We start from the raw sequence: 24,990 nt of genomic DNA on the forward strand, positions 1-24,990 counted from the left end.
GTATACAGTGCCATTGTCTGAGTGGGAATTCAAAGAATATATGGGGGTTATGTGCACCCACAATTTTTAATACTGGTATACAGTGCCATTGTCTGACTGGGAATTCAAAGAATATATGGGGGTTATGTGCACCCACAATTTTTACTACTGGTATATAGTGCCATTGTCTGACTGGGAATTCAAAGAATATATGGGGGTTATGTGCACCCACAATTTTTACTACTGGTATACAGTGCCATTGTCTGACTGGGAATTCAAAGAATATATGGGGGTTATGTGCACCCACAATTTTTAATACTGGTATACAGTGCCATTGTCTGACTGGGAATTCAAAGAATATATGGGGGTTATGTGCACCCACAATTTTTAATACTGGTATACAGTGCCATTGTCTGACTGGGAATTCAAAGAATATATGGGGGTTATGTGCACCCACAATTTTTACTACTGGTATACAGTGCCATTGTCTGACTGGGAATTCAAAGAATATATGGGGGTTATGTGCACCCACAATTTTTACTACTGGTATACAGTGCCATTGTCTGACTGGGAATTCAAAGAATATATGGGGGTTACGTGCACCCACAATTTTTGCTACTGCTATACAGTTCCATTGTCTCACTGGGAATTCAAAGAATATATGGGGGTTATGTGCACCCACATTTTTTAATACTGGTATATAGTGCCATTGTCTGACTGGGAATTCAAAGAATATATGGGGGTTATGTGCACCCACAATTTTTACTACTGGTATATAGTGCCATTGTCTGACTGGGAATTCAAAGAATATATGGGGGTTATGTGCACCCACAATTTTTAATACTGGTATACAGTGCCATTGTCTGACTGGGAATTCAAAGAATATATGGGGGTTATGTGCACCCACAATTTTTAATACTGGTATACAGTGCCATTGTCTGACTGGGAATTCAAAGAATATATGGGGGTTATGTGCACCCACAATTTTTAATACTGGTATACAGTGCCATTGTCTGACTGGGAATTCAAAGAATATATGGGGGTTATGTGCACCCACAATTTTTACTACTGGTATATAGTGCCATTGTCTGACTGGGAATTCAAAGAATATATGGGGGTTATGTGCACCCACAATTTTTGCTACTGGTATACAGTGCCATTGTCTCACTGGGAATTCCACAAATAATTTGGGGATTCATTCACCCTACATCTCAGGCTCTTGCCATATTCACCCAGGTTGTCAGTGCTGCACCAGCTCGTTCCCAGACAGCTCGGCCCGAAAAACACGTTACCTATATAGAGGATTTGGACAATGAAGACAACATGTTCTAAATCTAATGTCAGCACCTTCTCCAGAATTAAAATAAAGGCAGCGTTTAACTTTCAAATAGCACTGCACAAAGGAAGAGCTTATCAGCTTGTCTCATGACATGCTACTGAAAAGTTTCATTTGTGTATCTTAATGTAAATATAGTTGTATAAGCTTTTTGGGTTTTAGGCACTGCCAAGTTATTTATTACCACCCGCTCCCTTATAATGATGATGACGCCAAAGTCACTGTGGGTGTTCAGAGCTCACAGCTTTGGGTGACATTTGTCTTGCTCTCTGTCGGTACCAGCTGTCTTTTTGGATACCGTAAAGTTATGTTGACTTTATTAACAGCTATAGAAGCTTTAGCCAGGTTGTGACGGTGTGTAACCCTAACAACACTAAGTGGGATACACATTAATAGTCAGTCTATGTACGCTAAACGTATCACTGAAGTAATTTTTTTTCCCTCTCCCCTAATATAAGAAAGGAACAGACATTAGACCTAGACCGGGGTTCGAGGCTTGAAAAAATCCAGTATTATTTGTTCTTCATGATGTGAAATATGTGTTGAAAAGCAACCCAAGATGAAGTCAGCCATGTGTGCCAGTGTGTTACTTGGCATGCCTTTGCTGGCCCCAACTGTAAGGGTCACTCTCCATTTCCTCCATTTTCCACTCCCCTTCACACCATTTGTGGTGAAGCAATGGGATGCACTGAAGTGCACCCTCTAGCCTCGTGTGGGATAGGGACATCAGATGCCACTCCAACCCCCTCGTCTTCCTCCGCCAGCCAACGGTGCGAAGATGAGAGGAGTGTGCTCTGAATGTTTTCTGCCTAGCAGAGGCTAGTTCTCACTTACGAAAATGGCCCCACTTTGACCTGTATATCAGGCACAATGGTGTAGGTTTCAAAGAAACATGGCACCAACAAGTTGGAAAACGTGGGCCATGCGTGGACCGTGTTTGAGTCTGGCAAGCTCCAGATCTGCTACCAGGTTCCAGCCATTATCACAGGCGTAAAAATGCCAGGCCCCAGGTGTAGCAGGGAAAAAAAAATGCCATCTCAGCCAGGATGGCATCCCTGACCTCGGAGGCACTGTGCTGTCTGTCCCCCAAGCTGATGAGCTTCAGCACCGCCTGCTGACGTCTCCCCACACCAGTGTTTTAGCGTTTGCCGCTAGTAGCTGTGGTGGAGGTTGCAGCGTCGTAGGGTTTCAGTCTACTCCTGCCATGAATTTTGGCCTGGGAGAGGAGATAGGCCACCCCAGTTTGCACCCGGGGAACAGACTCCACCACATTCACCCTGCCTGTCATTAAAGATAAGCACTGCAGCATCCCTGACCACAGGCGCTTGTCCAAGTGTCGGTGGTCAAGTGGACCTTGCAGCAAAGCGCGGAACTAAGGGCCCACCTGATGTTGAGTGACACGTGCTGGTGCAAGGCGGGGACGCCACACCGGGAGAAGTTGAGACGGCTAGGGACGGCATAGTGAGGTGCCACAGTTGCCATCAGGTCCGGGAAGGCGGGAGTTTCAACAAGCCGGAACGCCAACCTCTCCTGGGCCAGCAGTTTAGCGATGTTGGCGTTCTAGGCTTGCGTGGGTGGGTGGTTAGCGGTGTATTTCTGCCGGCGCTCCAATGTCTGAGAGATGGTGGGTTGTTGTAAAGAAGCGCCTGATGGTGCCTTTGATGGTGCAGGAGAAGGAGATAAGACAGAAACAGGGGAGGATGAGGGAGAAGTCAACAAAGTGGCGGAGGCAGATGAAGTGATGTCCTGGCTCGTCCTCTGGAGTGCATCGCCAGCACTGTGAGCAGAGGCAGTGGCATGAACGGCGGGCGACGTTTGTCCTGCCGTTGCTGCCTGCCACTGATTCCATTGCTTGGATTCCAAATGACGGTGCATTGAAGTGGTGGACAGGTTGCTCTTCTCAGGGCCCCTACTCGATTTCGAGAGGCAAATTGTGTAGACGACACTATATCTGTCCTCGGTGCATTCCTTGAAAAAACTCTACACCTTCAAGAAACGTGCCCTCGATGGGGGAGTTTTTCTGGGCTGGGTACAAAAGGGAACATCTTCGGACATTCCGGGTCTGGCCTGGCTTCGGCAAAGCAGCTGACCTCTGCCTCTGGACATGTCTCTGCCTCTAGCTACCCTTTTTGGTGCTGCACCTGCCTCAACATCCACACTACTTTCCCAGCTTGACATCTGCCTTGTCCGGGTGGGGTCGGTGTCCTCGTCGTCCACCACCTCCTCTTCCAACTCCTGTCTCGCCTCCTCCTCCTGCACAATGCGCATGTCAACTGGCTGCCCTGACAGCAACTGCGTCTCATCGTCGTTGATGAGGGTGGGTTGCTGGTCATCCGCCACCAAATCGACCGGAGATGGAATGGAGGAGACTCTAGTGTTTGAGCATCTGGACACAGATACTCGTCTGTTAGGTCCGTGGAATCGCGAAATGGAGGGGCAGGTTGCGGTACAGTCAAAGGAAGGGAGAACAGCTCTGGGGAGCAGGGACAGTTGGGGTTATTGTTCTGGGAAGATTGGGAATTTTGGGTGGAAGGAGGACAAGACTGTTGGGTAAGAGGAGGTAGAGGCTGACTGGCTGGTGGACAATGTGCTTTAAGCGTTATCCGACAGCCATTGCAAGACCTGTTCCTGGTTCTCGGGTCTACTAATCTTTGTACCATTCAGCCTAGTTAATGTGGAACTTTTGTGCAAAGCGCAGAACTTAGGGCCCGCCTGATGTTAAGGGACACACGCTGGTACAAGGCTCAACTCACCCTAAGTGCCAAAAACACTGCTGGTGCAAGGCTCTACTCATGCCAAGGGCCTCAATCTCTGCTGGTAGCTCAGCTTAAGGTCATGTAACTTTGTTTGGAAGGGCTCATGTTAAGGGCTAGAAAAGTGAATTTTGGAAGGTCTTACCACATCACACACACACACACACACACACACACACACACACTCAAAATGACAGTTAAGGGTGAGGGCTTTTGGAATTCCCATTGCCTATTCCATTTGTGGTTGTCATGGGGAACGTGATTTAAAGGGGTGGTTGTTACTGTTTGTTGAGCTTAAATTGGGGTTTGTGTCCATCCATTTGGGGAGTAAAGAAGGTTTCCAGGTATTTTCCCACTTTGATTGAGGTTTTTTTGAATGTGGAAAGTGTGTAGTTGTTAGGCAGTGATGTTGGGGTAATAGAGGGTCTTTGGTGTGTTAGATGCCCCCAGACATGCTTCCCCTGCTGTCCCAGTGTCATTCCAGAGGTGTTGGCATCATTTCCTGGGGTGTCATAGTGGACTTGGTGACCCTCCAGACACGGATTTGGGTTTCCCCCTTAACGAGTATCTGTTCCCCATAGACTATAATGGGGTTCGAAACCCGTTCGAACACACGAACATTGAGCGGCTGTTCGAATCGAATTTCGAACCTCGAACATTTTAGTGTTCGCTCATCTCTAGTTTTGAAGGGTTCTGCCTATGAAACAGACTAATGAGGCATGGAGCATGAAGGTCCAGGGACCCAAGTCCACTCCTGAGGGACATAACCCTTCTAATAAACCAATACTGGATGGAGTTCCATACTCAACAGGAAGGGTCAGGCTTCTGGTTGGAAGCATGGGGTAGGTTATAGAGAGTTCCATAATAGTCGTGGAATGCCAATGCTATATCAGTAGTAAGGTGAGAGACCCTTCTGGAGGGCTGGTTAGTTGACATAATATGGGAGGACAATTGTCGTTCCTGAACCACTTGGTCTAGGAGGTGACCTGCCTTGAAGCCTAATTCATAGAAGGATTGTTAAGGATGAATTTGATCTTGTGGGGTCGGGTCTGTGAGTGTGGAGTGTTGTAGGGGTTTGTTTATTTTGGGCCTTCAGGATATTAAGAATCTTGAGAAGGGATTTTAATTTCAAATCTGCCTCTTTTGAGCCTGGCTCCATGTTTTCTCAAAAACTTTCTCAGAACACATTTCTGCACCTCCAATAGAGTAGGAAGAGTGGTAGAGTCATGTAAGTGGTCTTGTCCAAAGCTAAATATAGAGCAAAAGAAACTAATGATGAAGTCTTCAAAGGTTAGGGCAGTTAGAGTGAGGTTGAACTTTAATAGACCATGTAAAAGGGGTATGGTCAGAGAGAAAGACGTTGCCTATCTTGACTGCGGTCACTTGCAACAGAAGATTGTGGGGAAGGAATATATAGTCCAGTCTGATGTGTGAGTTATTGGCATGTGTGTAAAAGGAGTAATCATTCTTCTCTGAACTGAGGATGTGCCAGACGTCACACAGCAGCATGGAGTGTAGGATCTTGCAAAGCTTATTAAAATTATGAAAGGGGACTTGGGTCTTACTGGAGAAGGAGTCTAGTAAGGAGTTAATAGCTAGGTTAAAGTCACCATTAAGAATGGTATTAATGGACCCAGGGTCCTGCCATACTTGGCCAGCATGGTCATTGTCGCCGTCGTCATCATCATCATCATCATCATCATCATCATCTTGAAACAAATAAGGGTCAGCCTTCTCCCCTGGCTGTGCCTGCAAAAAAAACAAGGGCCCCATCAGTATCCATTGAAATGTCTTCCTCCTCTTCCTGTCTAGGAGTCCAAGTTCCTCTACCATAATGACCCTGATCCTCCTCCATCAACACAGAACAATAATGTTGACTAAGACGTGAAAACTGTTTTTCTGCTGCCTCCCTTGTTGCATGGGTGTAAAGGTTTCTTGGAAGATATACAATAGAGGGATCACATAACTGATAATGTATTTGTCCCTTCTTCAAAGAACCTGAGAAGTCAGTATACTTTCCTCATGAACCTCCAACAATGTATCTCAAAGTATCACATTGTTTCTGTGGTCTACAATAATTATTCACTGCCTTCTGTTGCTCACACAAACACTCCAGAATGTTTAAAGTGGAGTTCGACTGTTGCAGATAGACGACAGGTAGACAAAAACAGACCATTTTGCTGCTGTAAATTGAGCAGTTTTTTTTTTTTTTTTTTTTTTTTTGTGATGTAAGAACAGCTAATATATGCTGAGATTTTTCTAGCCATCAGGAGCACCACTTTTAAGCCACTAGACAGGATAATAAAGCAGCAAAGCACCAAAGGACATCTATTACACAGGTACAATGTGTTATTTGTCATAATTGAAGAACAGCAACAAGATTGATGCCATTGTCGATTAAAGAGGCTCTATCATTGGCAAAAGTCATTTTTAACTAATCACATCCTTGCATAGCCTTTAAAAAGACTATTCCACACGTACCTTCCTGAGCACCAAGAAAGCTAATTAGCATAAATAAATAAATAAAAACAAATAAATAATAAATAAAAACAGACTTATTCAAACACCACTGAGACAATTTACATACAAAGGGTAAGTGTGAAATATCCTTTCTAAAGGCTATGCAAGGATGTGATTAGTTAAAAATGACTTTTGCCATAATAGAGCCCCTGTAAAATGATGCCCAGTTGGAGTTGACAAACAACCATCCAGCAGGATACTCACTGCAGGATACATCGAAACAACTCCATTGTGTGGGTCCTCTGATCCAGGCTAATTAATTGCAAAACCACATGGCTTTGACTTTTTTTACATCCATGAAACAAAGGTAGAGGAGAAGGAGGAGGAGTGGAAGTAATGTATTTCCCAGGTAAAGATGAGAAACGGTCCAGAGAGAAGGATACAGAGAAGGTGATTGAGCCCTGCATAGTATTTGAACTGGGCCTGTACAATTGGGGTGGAACTAAATCTTGGCATTGCTTTATTTCCTGATTGTGGCCACTGCCACTCAAAACATTATCCCGGTGGATTGGGCAGACTGTTTGGATGTTGGGTAGGGTTGAGCCGATCTTGACTTTTCAGGATCGATTTTAAAATCCGATTTCCAATCATTTTTCATTCGAACCCGATCTCGATCCCAATTCCAATCCCAATGCAAGTCAATGGGATTTTTTTATTAATTGGAGATCGGATTTTAAAAGCAATCCTATTCACTATACAGCATGGAATCTAACAATTGTTAGAATCCATGCTGTGTAGTTAATCACTAAAGTAGCCAGAGGATTTTTTTAGTCCCCCCTGGTGTCCACTTACCTCCAGAGATGGCTGGTCCGGTGCCCAGTGCCTTCCTTCTTCCTTGCCTCGCTGCCGCTCCACGCTGCTCTTCTCCCTTCGCTGCCCCCTCCCTGCCAGGTTAGGAAAGTGTGGGCGGGCTAGGAGAGTGTGAGCGGGTACTGGGAGGGGAGATGTCACATCTCCCTGCCCTGTACCCGCCCACACTCTAAGCCACAAGCCCCACCTACCTAGCGCTTTAAACAATAACCTGGGAGGCGGGGCAGCGAGGCAAGAAGAAGGAGGGCACCGGGGCAGCCATTTCTAGAGGTAAGTAGCTGCTAGAGATGTTTAGTTTAGCCTCCCATTCGAATGAATGGAAGCAGCTGGCGCACAGAGGGTTAAGGCTGTGTGCCGGCTACTTCCATTCATTCCTATGGAACTGCAGCGGAGCCTTCACACTGAGTATACAGCGTATACTCAGTGTGAAGGCTAAGCAAAGCATTGTGGGAAAAGATCACCGATCTCGATCCCACATAGAAAGATCGTGTTCGGAATTCCGATGGCGATCGTGAAATTTTCTCGATTGCCGATCGGAACACGATCGCTCAACCCTAATGTTGGGCCTTTTCAATGGCTGGAATTGTTGCTATAACCACTGCCACCACCCTCTTCATCTGATGTTACCTTGTCACCCAGTTATCCTGTTCTATCCAGAAAAGAATTATTATTTGCAATGTCATAATCTTCTTCCCTGCTTTTTACTAACACATCATAATAGTCATGCGGTAGACAGCCTAGAAAGGCCTGGCAGTAAATTATGTGTTATGTAGGAGGAGGAGAAACACACAGAAGCCTTTCTCAAGATCACATCAATCTAAGAGGCAAAATTCTCTTGTGACTGAGATGAGAAAGCTAAGTAATCAAAATCTTCATCTTTATTCTTAGGAAGTACAACAGTCCTGCGGCTACTGGCAGTGTCACCAAAACCAGAAGCAGTGTTGCTCTTGCCACCGACATTCTTATTGTTAGTAGTAATACTTCTACTTGTTTCCTCACCCCCTTCCTATTGTCTGTCCCTTTCCCTGTGGGGGCCAATGCAGGACCTGTACTTGATTGTCATTTCTTTACTAATCTGGATGTTTGCTTTCAGTTGTTGTCTTTCTGTAACAATATGCTGTCCTTTTCATTTACAATTACATTTGCAGTTATATGAAAACAATCTGTCTAACTATTGATATGCTAAATAGTTGCAAATCAAATTCATGTATGTATTTATGAGAGGAGCCACGATTATATAAAATGATAGTAGTCTCACATTCAAAGATGTAGTGGATGGTGAGAGATGGAGTCTGAAAGTCAAAATTCAAAACATTGTTATCAGTTTGTTCATCAGTGTATATACAGTCCTATGAAAAAGTTTGGGCACCCCTATTAATCGTAATCATTTTTAGTTCTAAATATTTTGGTGTTTGCAGCAGCCATTTCAGTTTGATATATCTAATAACTGATGGACACAGTAATATTTCAGGATTCAAATGAGGTTTATTGTACTAATAGAAAATGTGCAATATGCATTAAACCAAAATTTGACCGGTGCAAAAGTATGGGCACCTCAACAGAAAAGTGACATTAATATTTAGTAGATCCTCCTTTTGCAAAGATAACAGCCTCTAGTCGCTTCCTGTAGCTTTTAATCAGTTCCTGGATCCTGGATGAAGGGATTTTGGACCATTCCTCTTTACAAAACAATTCAAGTTCAGGTAAGTTTGATGGTCATAGGACTGTATATATATGTTTTCTGATTTGTTTTCTGGATCAACACTGTAGGGGATTGTAGGGTTATAGCTTAGACTCGATGGACTGGTGTCTTCATCCAACCTCATCTACTATGTAACTATGTAACAATACTTAATACGGTGTATGGTCAGTCATCAGATCAGAAAACCTCCCCCAAAAAAATGAAGTTACAAAATGTTTTCTTTTAAGATTAGCACAGGCTAGACTGTATAGAAGGTAAACTAGAAACTGTTATAATACAAGAGTTACTTTTTAATATTTGCACAGGCAAAATTAGCAGCACTTTTCTGTCAAAACAGCAGTACGTATGTAATGAAAAAATGTTAACACTTAATGTTAACACAAAATATTTTTCACAACAGAATTGTCTTGACAGTTAAAAGATATTTTTAAAAAATGTGTATGAAATTGCTCTTTTGCACAAGTGTCAAACAAAATTAGATTATTGGCGATGAAAGGGTTAACTGTCTAATCAAACGCTGCTGCAGAAAGAGAACAGATTCACCTAGTCACTCACTAGCACTGCCATGTGTATGAACCTATCCTATCGTCATCTCTTGAATCCTAGCACTAATCTGCCATGTGAAATTTTTTGATTCCTCTAAGTATTGCTGAAATTCCCAGAGCTTTTTCTGAACTCTGCTATAACTTATGATACAGCGAGATGGATGACAGAACTATTTGCTTGGCCACAATTATAGCAACTAAAAGCTAATCGCAAGTGTCCAAGCTCAGACTTCATATGATGTCGACACTATAAAGTCCACCTCCCACAGTCTATTGGCTGTTGGATGTTGTTACAATGAAAGAAAGGTTCATTGCATAAGTGTATGCATGAATTTCCTTGTCAAACACATGGAGGAGGCCACTTTCTTATAGTGAGGCCATTTCTGTTTGTGTATAGTGATTCACAATGTGTTCGCTTTCATTAAAAACTGAGAAATGTGGACTATTTGGGTTGAATCCAATTCATTATGAACTGATTCGCCAATCTCTAGTTCAGACACATTACAGTGCTAGAATCAAAATAGTCATCTGATTTTTCTGACAAGTATTTATTTTGCCCTTATGAGTTAACCCTTAGTCAAAATGTTGTGTTTAGAGATGTACAAACCAGAAAGTAAAAAATTGGATTTGACCTAAACTTCATAAAAGTTTCCATTTTCAAAGATAAATTTCAGGTGAACCATTTGTACATGGTGCCTGAGCATCTCAAGGCCTCCCATACGTTCCTGGGTTCACAATTATTATGCTTACACATCCTTGTACAGCATTATCTCCTCTCATAAAGTAATTTAGCCAGAGACATCTCATTGAGTGCTTTCATCATGTGATAAGGATTACCAGAGTTTAAATAGACTCTAGTAACACCTCCCCCCACCCCCTTGGCACACACATTTTCAGGATGTAGAGCCACACTCAAGGGGTTAATTGCAGTCATGATTAACCCATTCTTCTGATTGCAGAAGGGCCAGGAGGCTGGAAGCTGCTCACTGCTGCTCCCTGGGCCTACAAGGTGGTGGGCATGTCTGGGCGCAGTGAGAGGAGAGGTGGGGTTTTGGTGAATCAGAAAAAAATATTCTCCAAATTCCTGAAGTAGAAAGTTTCTGCTTGACAAATTCAGCATCAATCTCCCCTGCGCGAATCTCCACTTAGGGTCAATGCACATAGAGTTTTTGTTTGCTGATATTGACGTTGAGTACGTGTCAGAATCCGCGTGGAAAAAATGTCTCCACATAGAGTTCTATGGGTTCCGCTCGCTTCTTCTACTAAAAGAATTTCTCCGCAAGCAGAAAAAAAAGCTTTCTTCAGACAGATTCCACCTGGAAAAACCAACGCAATCAATGGGATGCAGATATTCCATGTTGCGGATTTGGGCGCACAGTTGGTTGCGGATTTTGTCGTGGAACTGGCAAAAACCGCATGAAAAAACCACGAGGTGTAAAGACCACGTCAAAAAAACGCGTCCAAAACATGCCAGGCATTTTTATCCATGCTGAAAATTTGCACAGCAAAGTAAGTGCACAAAAACTCAGTGTGCATTGACCCTTAGTGTTAGTCTCCATAGATTACACCTAATTGTTCCAGCAGAAAAAAAAAAAACCTCAAATCAGTTTATTGTGGGGAAATTCTTACAACAAAAGGGGACTTTAGACAATAGGTCAGTTTTAGGGTCCATTCACACGGAGGAAAATGGTGAGGAATTTGGTGTGGAATTTCAGAGATTAAAAAAAGCCTCAATGGGTTCTCGGGAACCCATATTTTCTAAAGCCCCTTTTTGCTGTAAGAATTTCCCCACAATAAGCTAATTTGATGGTTTCTTATTGGATAATTTAGCTAAGAATTCTGGGCATAAAAGAAAACAAACAAAAAAAATCATAGGTTTAAAATGACAAGTGAGTAGAGCTATTCATGTTGTCAAAGAGGTGCGTCTGCCACAGTCACTTCCACTTTGTATAGTATGCCACTCAGAGCAGAGACTGTGCAGCATTAGACTGTGCATAAACACCCACTATTTCTATGGATATAGTAGATTGTAGAATGCACTTCCAAGGAAAGATTCTCCAGAATTACTGACTGGTTTGCATTAAACAAAACAAAAAAAATACTGTATATGATAATTGTTTTTTGTTGTACAATTTCATATTTGCTAAATTTGATTTTCTATTCAACAGATATTATATTGATGAAAAAAGTGATATTAACAACAATTTTGCTGTTGACCCATTGGAGGGAACCATCTCAACAAATGAATTACTGGATCGAGAAAGCACTGCACAATTTAACATATCGATAATTGCAAGTAAAATTAGTGAGTATTGTGGAACTATTGAAATCAGCCGTATGTGTATGAAATTGTTCTTACATAAAAATCTTTCTTTGGAAGATGAGGCTAATACTTTAAAGGAATATTCACATGTGGAAGATTTGCTATAGAAATTCCAATGCACATGCTGCTGCAATAATCAAATTAAGAACAGACATTTGGTTACAAGAAATATTGAAAAGTGCTTAAAAAGATTATGCTATGAAGAATATTTATCCTCTAACCATAGGTAAAGCCTAAAAATCTGATCATTGGTGGTCTGACCTCTGAAACTCCCACTGATCCTGAGAACAGGAATGTTTTATCTCTGTTCTATGTTCAATCTGTCTGAGGCCAGGCAGAAGGTAGACATGTCGCTTGTATACTTTGGCTATCTTTTGCACTCCCATTCAAGTTAATAGGAGCACCAAAGCATCCCATCCAGCATGGGCAGGGCATTGGTCAGCCGACAGCTGCAAGATGGCTGAATGCACAAAGAGAGTAAAACAACTGTAAACTGTACATATTAAACATGATAATAGGCTGCAGCCAGTGCATATTAGTGACATATCCATTTAGTGGTCATTTTTTATTAGTTTTACAGTAATTATCTTATGTTAATGCAAATCCCCAGGTGAGTGGCAATGGGAGCTATGGGAATACTGTTACACATTTGGTAGACCTGTCTCTGTAACTTGGATATGATGGAACGGAGAAGCTGTATCTATTCTCCCCATTCATCTACATGGGAGTTACCACAACAGCATTAGAGTAGCACCCCTCAGCTGTTTCCATGGTTCCTGTCCTGGTGATTAGAACTTGCTGGAAGTTATTTCCATTTCGGCAGAGATTTACAGAAACATAAGCAACCCTCTAGCAAATCACTATGAGAACACATTGTTATAGGTCAACAACATATAGAAAAGAATACAAACGTCTTGTAAATTTTTATATTATTACTTGATGGCTTATACTGACATTTCAGATGGAAATTCAAGAAACTCCTTAGATCCCATTTTTCAATACACAAATTCCTAAGAGCTTCATTTGCAGCTATGAAAACAATCCCATAAACAATCCCATATCTTCTAGCATCTAACAGAGACTGGATGCCTAATGTTCAAAGGCCTGCCTTGCCTATGCAGCCTGTATTGCTGTAGGGCATCTATGACTGACAGTAAATGCTATTTCATCACATTTGTTTTGGAAAACTACTATTGCAGTTTTCCGTGAACTTTAGAACTTGTTCTACAATAAGAGAAATGTTACATTTAAGTGAGCGTTGACACAAATTTTACTTGACAAAAGAATGTAATCCTTCTAAAAATACAGCTGAAAGGCAATTCTAACACAACACTTCCAACTAAATATTAATGCAATGTTTTGCCTCCGGATGAAGATATTATTGCATGTGTCAGAAGTTTTAGTATGGATTTGCCAAGTGTTTTACTGACACACTTTCTGTTCACAAACCACACTTGACAGTCGCAGACTGAAATTATTTTCATAGCTATAAAATATTCATGATTATGACAGATGGGATCTACTCTTTATACAATGTTAGATGTCTGTGGAGGTGTTTTCATTTGATTCCTATTAGAATCACATATACAGAAAAGGGAAAAAACAGTCACAGAAAACTAAAGACTCCTGCAGGCAGCGGCTTTATCTGCATGCGACAGCACAGTGGTATGCTGGTTCTGTCAGACTTTATCACCCGCCATGCTATTGCCTCTTCACTAAATATTTTGCATACTTTTTCGAAGACTATCACACATAGCGGTTACAGTACAAGATAGTGTGGAATATTGCATAAAAACAAAAAACTTGAGAGTCTTCAGTAGTTGATACAGAATCTATCATCATTATTAGTTAGCCATTAAAAAAGGTATCAACTACTGAAGACTCTAAAGTTTTTTTTGTTTTTATATTTCCTACCCACCGGCTAACACTGTACAAAAACAAATATTTTCCTTATATGGAATATTCTAGACATTTTATTCTATATATTAAGTTACATTTTAAGGAAACAGTACATTAAAAAGAACACAGTGAGAAAATGTACTAGGGTGTGAAGAAGGTTACCCGAAGTGAGGCATTCCGCTCCGGATTAGGCCCAAATGAATGGACCTTTTCGGGAGGGAGGTGTCATGCCGCAGACACTGCAGCGGTTTCTGCCATGGAATTCGCGGCAAGAAAGGCCAGGTTACTTCTTTTATTTCCACAAGCAGCACAAAACCGCTAGCGGAAAAAAGAAGTGAACGGCTCCCACTGAAATCAATGGGAGGCATTTCTTTGAACTGGATTTTGAGGTGGATTCCGCGTCAAAATCCGGTCCAAAAAACCCCATCTGAACTCATCCTTATAGCACACAAAGTTTGATTGTACTAACATTATGGCTTCTGTTTGCATTGGAGCCATGAAAGTGTTGCCAGACCTTGTTTTTCGTGGATATCAACATATTCTTAGATATCTCAGCGATGTATAATGTTGTTCATCAAGGTTTTTTGAGATTCTGGTACCTTTCAAAGTAAGAATAATGAAAAAAAAATGTGTTATTTAAGCTATCAAATGTACTACGGATTTCAAGGGAATGGCCGTCATGCCAGTGTGAAGTGGATCTTAAAGAGATATTTTATGTAAATTAATGAATATAAATTTATGAACATAAAGTTATGAAACATTAGGTGAGTTTTTTTTTTACTTTAATAGTTGCATTTGATTGATTTACCGTGTAGCCCTTTATCTTCTGTTCTGAGTATGTCTGAAGTTCACCCAACCCCTAGTAGGTGGTCAAAAATAGACACAGCCAAAATAGTAATCATATAACTTGGGTAGGGTAGGGTTCATGCTTGTGTTTGGCTCTCCATCCATTTCTCTCTGCCGATTCTAGGCTGAATCTGCAATGGAGTTTCCTATGGAGAATCCAACGCAGATGTGAACCTAGCCTTAGTGATATCTTATCATGAAACTATGTTGTGTTTAGAAAAGGAGCTTATCTTCTGATACATATATCTGAAGTTAAGTGGACAGACAAGGGAGGACACATCTGTATATACTATATGCATATGTTCTGTCAGCACAATGACTGCTAGAGGGCATTAAGACTGGGAGAATATGGTTTCCCCTGCACCTCTGGTATAATCACCCATGTTCTATAAACATACGGTGTTTATGTGACACTATGCAATGCAATGCAATTCCACTTACATTATTTTATCATTGTGCTGAATACTGAATAAACATGTCTTTAAAAAAATGAATTTGGTGTTTCTGCTGTCACAAAAAAATAGTAAAGCAACAAAAATGTGGCAAATATACAATAGTGGACATCTGGTAAAAGGGAAATAATTGTACATTTTACTGTATGTGAATTTTCTTTTCCAGGTAATCCACAATTAACTAGTTCAGTCAATGTCATTATAAATGTTCTGGATGTTAATGAGTTTGCCCCTGAAGTGACAATACCATATGAGTCTTCAGTATGTGAAAATGCCAAACCAAGACAGGTAAAGTACATTTCCCTAAGTTTAAATATTTCACTTTTAATTACAGTGATAAATAACTTATCCCAGCTAAGACTGCATTCACACTACAGTTGTAATGTCTTTTGCTGTGGCCCATGAGATGATGCTGCATTATTCTTCTCCATCAAAAAAGAAAAGAAAAATGGAAAGTCTGTGAAAGCGTTATGGTTGTTTTTGTCTATGGGAGTATATAGTTTTTGGTTGTTACAGGCAGGCTAGAAGTTGCTGAGCGGGTACGGGTGGTGTTCTTTCTTTTCACTTTGATTCCCCCCCCCCCGTATATGAAACTGATATATTACCACAGTTCCAGCCTTCTTAACCACTTCAGTACCGGGCCAATTTGTGGTCCAGGACCAGACACATTTTAGGTTTATTATGTATGTGCGGTTTTCTCGTATATCTTAGTCAACTAATTTTTGCGTCTTTTTTCGGGGACACATAGGGCTTTATTTTTATGTTATTTTTATTTTCAAATGTGTTTTAATTTTTTTTATATCCAGGAAAATATATCCGAATAGGAGGGAAATTGTGTCTGGTTTTCAATTTATAATTTTTTTTTTATTTAATAACACAAAGTGTCACTGAAAAACTTTATAAAATAGTTTTTCCTCAGCGTTACGGTAATTTTTATTTTGTATGGTGTCGTCGGGGGCGGGGCTATAACCTTTAATAACGGCGTTTTATTAGCGTATTATTTATTTATTTTTTATTATTATTTTATTTACATTTTTTTAAAACTTTTTTTATTATATTTTTATTTTATTTTTGTTCCAGATTGTGTCCCCATAAGGTGATAAGAGACCTTTGGGGACATCTGATCACTTTTTTTTTGTACTTGAGGCTGATTTCTCCTATAACTGGGGCTGGTTCATTTAACCTCAGTTACAGGAGAAATACAGATTCCTGCACACTGTATACACAGTATGCAGAGCTGATCTGAGTCCTGTAGGACCCAGCAGCTCTGGCAGGACACTGAGCCCGGCGGATCACGTGTCTGCCGGGTCAGAGGGCAGCTGATTTATGGCTGCGTCCATAGCCGTGTATACAGCGCTCATTGAGCGCTGTATACACAGTGATCGAGAAGGCAGGGGAGGTAATAAATCTGCCCTGTCTTCTCTCTGGGAGCTCTGGCTGAACTTACAGCCGGCTCCTAGTGAAAGCAGCTACACGATCTCCGTGCAGCTGCTGTGTTCTGGTGGACGTACAGGTACGTCCTGGCAGAACTAGGCAACCACTTCCCGGACGTATATAGTCTATGGGCGGTCCGGAAGTGGTTAAAGGAGTTGGCCAATTTCAGAGAGACCATAAATTGCGTGAGCAAGTAACTGACATGGGGGAATTTAAAATTTTTATTTCCATGGAGAAAAATTTAGCTCAGCAACTTTCCTACTTTGCTAGTTTTTTTTTACATATGGTCCTAATTTGAGACATGTAAAGATATGCCTGAAAAGCGTATGACACCATTGTATTTGCTTTAGCACAGTGTGTTCCCAATGTTGGCCCTACAGAGCATCTAGCATGTTTACATTACTGTTTTGTTATGTAAACCTATACTTTAAAGGAGTTGTCCAGGCATAAATTTTTAATGCCTGGACAACTGGATAAGTACTCCTCATACTTACCTGTTCCCTGATGCTCTAGTGGTTGTAGTGTCCTCCTGGGACGTTCTGGTCCTTCTGTTCAGTAGGCCTCAGAAAGAGACCCATGATGTCACAGGTAGTGACAGCACAAGCCCTTCCTTGAGGCCGCTGATTGGCCTCAGCGGTCACGTGTGGCTGGGATTTCCACCATACGTCAGCACAGAAGACCAAAGAAGATCAGAATGTGCTGGGAGGCACCAGAGCATCATAGAAAGGTGAGTATAATTTATTTTATTTTATTTTTTTGCACCGCCTCCATTTGATTTAAAGCTTAAATGGGTTGTCCATTTTTGCTTGGACAGTACTTTAAGTTTTTATGTGTAGATTAGAAAACTTTTGCAAATTTTGGGTATTGTCGATACAGAAATTGTATATAGTAAGCAAAGACTTATATTGACAGACATTGTTTTGCTTCCTTGTTTTACATTGTCATCAGGGAATATAGGTTGGAGAATTCATTAACAACAACAACACCAAGTGTATGTGTCACTGTCCATGTCAGGGTCTAAAAGCAGTATTTTGCTGAACTATATTAACATGATTGGAAAGAATACCCATAATGATTGTCTGTACAGTGTGTTGTAGTTGTATGGCTGATCTGTATATGCAGCAACCCACTGGTAGTCTAGCCATTTGATTTCCTATTCCACAGAACGCTTTTGTTCAGAAATTCCGATATTTCACTGGAATACTAAACAACTACGATAGTTTTCTGCATAAATCAGCATGCACCTTTTTTTTTTTTTTTTTTTTTTTTTTTACTAAAACTTATTAGACAAATGTGATAACTTTCTCACTACCCTGCAGCTTGCAGAACCATTCTTCCTGATTACATTTTCACCTTTCCCATCTAATAGTAGATAGAAATGGTTGTCACAGTATTCTTCTGTTGCAAACATTCCCTGAGTGTGTTATATTGCATACTATGATTTTTCATTTTATAAATATTTTTTGAACAGTTCAGGATATTTTTCTTAGCTCCACTAGAAGACTTGCCCTGTGATGTAATGTTTCTACATTACCGGGTATTATGCCTGTTTCCTATTAGGCCCTACTTCTGTATATCTATTTTGATGCTGCAGTCACAGTTGACCATGGCATTTAAAGCGTTAGCTCCACACCGTTTCATTGCAGCAGAGTCACCTGACATTGACTGTGGATGGCACAGACTCAGCCCTTGAGTCTTAGCCCTCACTCAAATACAGTAGATTGCAGGAAGTATTTGCCAAGGTGTATATATATACAATGGATGTTCACAAGAAGTTTAAAATTCCTGGTCTTTGTATTTGTATAACTCATGTTAATTGTTTCATATGAATGACTTGCCCCATATCTATCAATATGGCAAGCATGATATAGCTTGGCGTACAATTAAATAGAGTATGCTACCAGGAAACATCAATTCAGCAATCCTTAGGGGCTCTGTCGCTCCCCCACTTCACTAGTGCCTCATTTTCATATTTCTAAAAGTTTTGGTTTTCAAGGAAGTAATGTATCTTTTGGACTATCTAAATGTATGATGGGGCTCAACATAAAGTTCCCTACAATATTTTGTGGCTGGTGAGATATTGAGTTTACCGATGACAGACTCCACTTAATAGAAAATAAATACAATAAAGTTGTTTCTAAAACTTTTGCTATCTATTAATGCATGTTGTGGTTATTTTTTCTTTTATGGATGTGGTTTTGCTAAAAAAAATATGTTCAATATGTAAATGGTACTTTAATTTTCCATCCTTTGCTAGCCTTTGTTCTTTCCCTTTTTTCTTTAGCCTTTAAAAGCTAGACTAAATCCTGCAATAAATATTTATTTTTTGTATAGAAATGGATTGTACAAAGTGTTTACATAAGACATGTTTTGACCATTGTGTAATCGCTGCTTGTCTCCTTTTAGATCATCCAAATTATTGGTGCTGCTGACAGAGACATGTCACCAACAGGGCAGAAATTTTCTTTCAGACTGCCACCTGATGGTTTGACAAATCCCAATTTTACCATTCATGACTTTAAAAGTAAGGCTTATGATTACATACATTTTCTATTCTGAAAGAGCTGCATGCATTAGCAAAGCAAGGAACAAAGAAATATCTTGATAAATGTTTCCACGCACTGCTGGAATGATGTCGGATTTATCTCCTAACACTCATATAATGCATTGGAAAAAATCTATACCCTTGAATCTTTATCTCAAAGTTTGACAGAAAAAAATGACTTCATAAAAATAGAAAAAAAATCGACTTCATAAAAAAGGAAACATTTTAAATTTGTAATTTGTAATACAATAATCAGATTGACAAATCGACTAACAAAAAATGACACAGTAAAATATTGAATTGAGTTAGAAAATAGTACAATAGTTAAGATGACATTGTTACAAGAATTCTAAATAAAGTTCTAAAGGAAGAAAGGAAATGTTTGCGGTAACAAAAGAGTATTTAATATATTTGTGAGATCCTGATAGTACATCATAGTATAGTAATAAACAGAACTCAGAATTAATGTCTTGAATTTTCAAATCCACAAATTTGTATTGAGATTGTATAATGAAATTGTGATTAATATTATTTAATGAAATCTATTTATCGTTATAGATAACTCAGCAGGCATTGAAGCACAGAGACATGGGTACAGCCGCAGAGATAAAGAGTTCTATCTCCTTCCGGTGGTGGTGGAGGACAGCAGTTACCCTATCCAAAGTAGTACAAGCACATTAACCATTAAAGTATGCAGATGCGACTCCAGAGGAGCTATTCTCTCCTGCAATGTTGAAGCTATTTTTTTACCTGTTGGTTTAAGCACTGGGGCTTTGATAGCCATTTTGCTGTGCATAATTATTCTTTTAGGTAAGGTTTCTCAAAGAACAAAAATAGATAAATACAATGACTATTGCACACTGTCTCAACAACCTTTCAGTGTTTGATTTGTGTTCAGAATTTTCTATTTAAACTAAAAGTTTGTCTTTGTTTCGAACTGGTTTGGTACAAATCAGAAGTGTTATTGTATAAATTCACTATTCTTGTGGGTTCTTTACCTTGTATATAACTAATGTTTAAAGGTTTTATCTGGTTTCTACCATTGATGGCTTATTCTTGGGATAGGCCATCAATATTAGATTTGTTGCAGTCTTACACCTGGAACCCCCGCAGATCTCTGGTATCCAGACTGCACAGCTTTCGGTATTGTTTAGTGAGTGCAAGTTGTGCTGCTCACTTGCTGTTGAAACAGTAGCGTTGAGTGTAGATATTGCAGTACCTACATTCACCACTACAGTTTTTACAATGAGTGAGCCGGAAGCTTGTATGTAAACAGTACTTAGAGTTATGATGTCTGGGTACCTGTGATCTGCAGGGGCAGGGGTCCCTGGTATCGGACTCCTGCAGCTCTAATATTGATTACCAATCCTTTTTTCAGAAAAAATAAATAAATTATGTGAAAAGATAATTAAAGAAAAAAACTTCTATTTTTTGTGTGCAAGTGATAAAGTGCTGCACCAAAGAAGTTATGTGGTATAAAGCAAGAGCTGACTCAAAGGGGTTGTCCAGGAACTGATTTACGTATCTTCTTTTTTTTTTTTTCTTAATTCTTTATTTTTGAAGTTTTTACATTTATTTTTGAAGTCTTTACAATTACTTATCTGTCCTGGGTTATTGCAGCTGATGTACTCAGGCCCCCTTGGTCATGTGTTCCAAAGTAGCCTTCAGCCTCCAGAGTCTCTCAACCCCCCTCATCCACTTTACCTTTGAGACTGATGGAAGAGGAGGTGGAACGACCCCAGAAGATGAAGGCTACTTAGAGTCACATGACCTGCTGAACTTGATATGGCTGGAATCCCCTGGAATTTCCTGGCACTGATCATGGGCTGCTGATGCCTCAATCAAACATGACCGAGGCGTCATTTCCCCATGTGCACCATTTTGGGTAGAAGTTAGATCCAGGGGCAGTTACCTGGGCAACCAGGATCCTATTGAAGTCTACCAGGCCTGTCTAAAGACTTATATTGCAGTAACACAGCATTTTGGCTTCTGTGAAAATGCTGGGGGAAAAAATGCTGCACTTTATAGTACCAGAAAAATCATTTTCTGTAGATTTCATTCAACTCATCCACACATTACAGAGAAAAATAATTTCAGAAAAGCTGTGTTTTGAAAAATGCAGCATGTTCATTTTAACTGTGGAATTGTTAATGTTTTCCCTATATATTTAATAGGGAAATATTTAATAGGGGAAGGAAAAACAGAGAAAAAAGCAGCAAAAACACAATGAAAAAATGCTGTAGAAAGAGCACTGTGCATTTTCACTGCATTTTTTTTTTTTTTTTTGCAATGTTTAGCAATTTTTAGGTGAGTTTTGGTACACGGGTCCTTAGACTTCAGCAGGATCCAATTACAGGCTATGCTAGACAACGTGTAGTAGAGCTGAAGGTATTTTACAATACATTACAATGTAGTGTATTGAATTAGAGATCAAACCTCCTGGGATTAGACCCTGGGGGGAGGGGGGGCGGGGTTGTGAAGTGGGGTCTAAAAATAACAGTAAGAAACTCCATAATGAACGCTGCAGTGGAATAAAAAAGCAAAAGAGGCAAGCTACCGTTTTTTCGCCGTTTAGCCTCCCAAAATTTTTTTTCATTAAATTTCAAACAAAATATCAGACATTTCCCTAAATTATATGAATTAAAAGTACATCTATTCCTATAAAAATTTCTCCTTATGCAGACCTATGCATGAAAATATATAAAAGTTCTGGGTATCAGAATATGGCGACTGCAAGAGAAAAAAAAAGCAGGTTAATTCAAAAACCACTGAGGCATTTTACATACAAAAGGTAGGTGTGAAGTAGCCTTTCTAAAGGCTATGTAAGTATGTGTGTAGTTAAAAATGACTTCTCCCAATGATGGAGACCCTTTAAAGCCCTTTGGTTTCTGCAAATATGGCCTAAATTATATTGTTGTACATATCATGCACCAAATATATTAACGCAGGTACTGAAGATCAGTGAAAAAATTATCAATATGATCTAGATCCAAGAGCAGTGTTACTTGGGTGATCTGGACAAGATCTGATGAAGGGGTGCGTGTATGTTCTCAATAAACCCCGAAACACATTATACAATCCAATAAAGCCATTACCTATCTTCATCTATGTCCATGCCATTGAGGAGTGTGCCACGCTGTTTTTTCACTGATCTTCAGTACCTGTGTTATTTCTTTTTTTTTTTTTTTTTTTTTTTATGTAGATTGTGAGCCCCACATAGAGCTCACAATGTACATTTTTCCCTATCAGTATGTCTTTTTTGGAATATGGGATGGAAATCCATGCAAACACAGGGAGAACATACAAACTCCTTACAGATGGTTTCATGCCCTTGGCAGGATTTGAACACCAGGACTCCAGCGCTGCAAGGCTGCAGTGCTAACCACTGAGCCACCGTGTGGCCCCGTGTGTTATTTCTTGGAGTTGCGCGAGGACCTCTCTCCAACATAAAAATACAGCAATAATATAGATTGCACATGGTAAGTTGGGGCCCCAGTACATATTTTGTGTCAGTATCCAGGAGCTTCACTTTGCTCCTCCATCTGCAATATCTTTTCTCATAAGTTTATGTTGTTTTATTCTACTGTTACTTCCCAAGTGTTGCCGGCTTGAGGTGTTTCCCTTCACATAATATTTGTCTCCGTAGTGACACCTCTTTGATTTACCAAAGGGTAACATCCAGTTAATTTATTCATATATTCAAGCAATAAAAGAGAAACATTACAATGAAGATTTCTTCAGTATTGTCATTTCATGAAGAATTCAATTATTAACTAATGAATAGAAAAAAATGTGAACCACCAACTGTAGAGAGGAAATGAATCTGTTATTCACATTAGTCGGGCTCAGCTTCAACTGGTTAAATAAAAGAGATCCAACTTTATTATACTTACAAACATGCTTTCAATTCAGTTATAACAAAGTTAAAAGTGCATGTAGAGAAGTTGCCCAAACTGTGGCCCAACTTGAGTTTTGTCGGCTGGCTGCTTCCTGAATATGAACCCTGCCATGACTTCCACCTTTTTAGACCATCCACAACCCTAACATTATTTCCTCTTTTTTATACAACTTAGATTAAAAATAAAGAAGTGGTGTTAGAGTCCAAGACCCTGAAAAAGCCAACAGACAAAATCCACAATTGTAAAATTGAAAAAGTTTAAGTTTTCTCTTTAACTAGTTGAAGCTTTTCCAGAGTATGTCTTTATCTCACCCTTCCTACCATCAGGATGTGTGTTAAGCCTATGGAACAGTGGAAAAACTTGAGAGGAGATCCTTGTGTTTTCCCTGGGCTCTTTCTTTGTGGAGTGAAGCTCCCACATGGCAACTACACAGTCCAGTCACATTAATGTGACCACCTGTCAAAATCCAGAATAACCACCTTTTGCAGAGCGGACCACTTCAAGACGTGCAGGAAGAGAAGGGATGTGGTGATGATGTTCACTGGGATGTTAGGCCATGCTCACTCCTGTGCCGAGGCCACCTGTGCTAGATTACGCGGTTGAGCATCCATAGTGCAAACAACCCGATCAAGGTGGTCCCACAGATTCTCGATTATGTTCAAGTCTGGGGAATTTGCTGGCCAAGGGAGTCTGGTAAACTCATCCTGGTGCTCCTCAAACCACGCACGTACACTAAAAGCTTCATGACACATCTCATTGTCCTGCTGGTAGATGCCATCATCCTGAGAAAAAACAATTTGCATGTAGGGGTGAACATGGTCCGTAAGAATAGATGCATACTTGTATTGATCCATCGTGCCTTCCACAATGATGAGTGCACCCAGTGCCTTCTGTGATTGGCTATTTAACATTGACGTCAAAAGTAGGCGGTGGTCACATTAATATGACTGGACTGTGTATATGACAACTGTTCATATGTATTTAGAGGGGCTGTCCAGGGCTATGATATTGAGGGCCACTTCAATTACTTCTTGTCTGTTAGAGGCATGGCCATGGTGCAACTCAATCTCATATTTCAATTGCACAATGAAAATGAAGTCAAAATAATAACTTACAATCCTTTAATCTTGCTATTTTGCATCACAAATTGATATCAGAACAAAGTGAATGTAACAATATTTCATTTTTGTTGCAGTTATAGTGGTACTATATGTAGCATTAAGACGGCAGAAAAAGAAAGATGCCCTGATGACCTCAAAAGAAGATATAAGAGATAACGTAATCCATTATGATGATGAAGGAGGTGGAGAAGAGGACACTCAGGCCTTTGACATTGGTGCACTAAGAAATCCAAAGGTAATTGAAGACAATAAGGGACGGAGAGACATAAAGCCTGAACCTTTGTGTTTGCCTCGCCATAAACCACCAACGGATTGCAATAGTGACATTAGAGATTTCATCAATGAAAGGCTGCAAGAACATGATGTCGATCCAAATGCGCCACCTTATGACTCACTAGCAACATATGCCTATGAAGGCTCTGGATCAGTAGCAGAATCATTGAGCTCCATAGAGTCGCCTAGCATGGAAATAGATCAGGATTATGATTTCTTAAGTGACTGGGGCCCTCAGTTTAAAAGCTTGGCCGAAATGTTTGGAGAAGAAAATTTCAACAAAGACAAAATAACTTAACTTACAAAAATGGCAAGCAATCAAAAAGCTTTATCTAGACTATGTAAAAAAAAGTTTTATATTAAAATGCTCCAATATTTATCATACTGTCAGTTTTTGTTTGTTTCACAGCTGGAAGATTGATTCTGTAATTAAATTTAAAAAATGTTTTTTGCTATTTTTCATTAAAATAAGAAAACTCAGGTGTGACATCTACAATTTACTTAAGTGATACGAAGAATAAATTTCATGTATTAGCACTATGGTGGAAACTAA

At 40.0% G+C, this 24,990-nt stretch overlaps 1 protein-coding gene across 1 annotated transcript in view; it reads left to right on the top strand.

Annotated features, from left to right (window-relative positions):
• CDH12 (cadherin 12) overlaps window positions 1-24,801 on the top strand; it is a 251,513-nt gene extending 226,712 nt beyond the window's left edge. Inside the window, exons 8-12 of the mRNA XM_075270977.1 lie at window positions 11,814-11,950; window positions 15,332-15,453; window positions 19,006-19,123; window positions 19,703-19,954; window positions 24,239-24,801. Coding sequence (XP_075127078.1) covers window positions 11,814-11,950; window positions 15,332-15,453; window positions 19,006-19,123; window positions 19,703-19,954; window positions 24,239-24,735 — 1,126 coding nt within the window. The 3' untranslated portion in view covers window positions 24,736-24,801. The remainder of the gene's footprint in view (window positions 1-11,813; window positions 11,951-15,331; window positions 15,454-19,005; window positions 19,124-19,702; window positions 19,955-24,238) is intronic.
• Window positions 24,802-24,990: the final 189 nt, after the last annotated feature.

This window comes from Leptodactylus fuscus, chromosome 4 (genome assembly GCF_031893055.1).
Source record: "Leptodactylus fuscus isolate aLepFus1 chromosome 4, aLepFus1.hap2, whole genome shotgun sequence".
NCBI lineage: Eukaryota > Metazoa > Chordata > Amphibia > Anura > Leptodactylidae > Leptodactylus > Leptodactylus fuscus.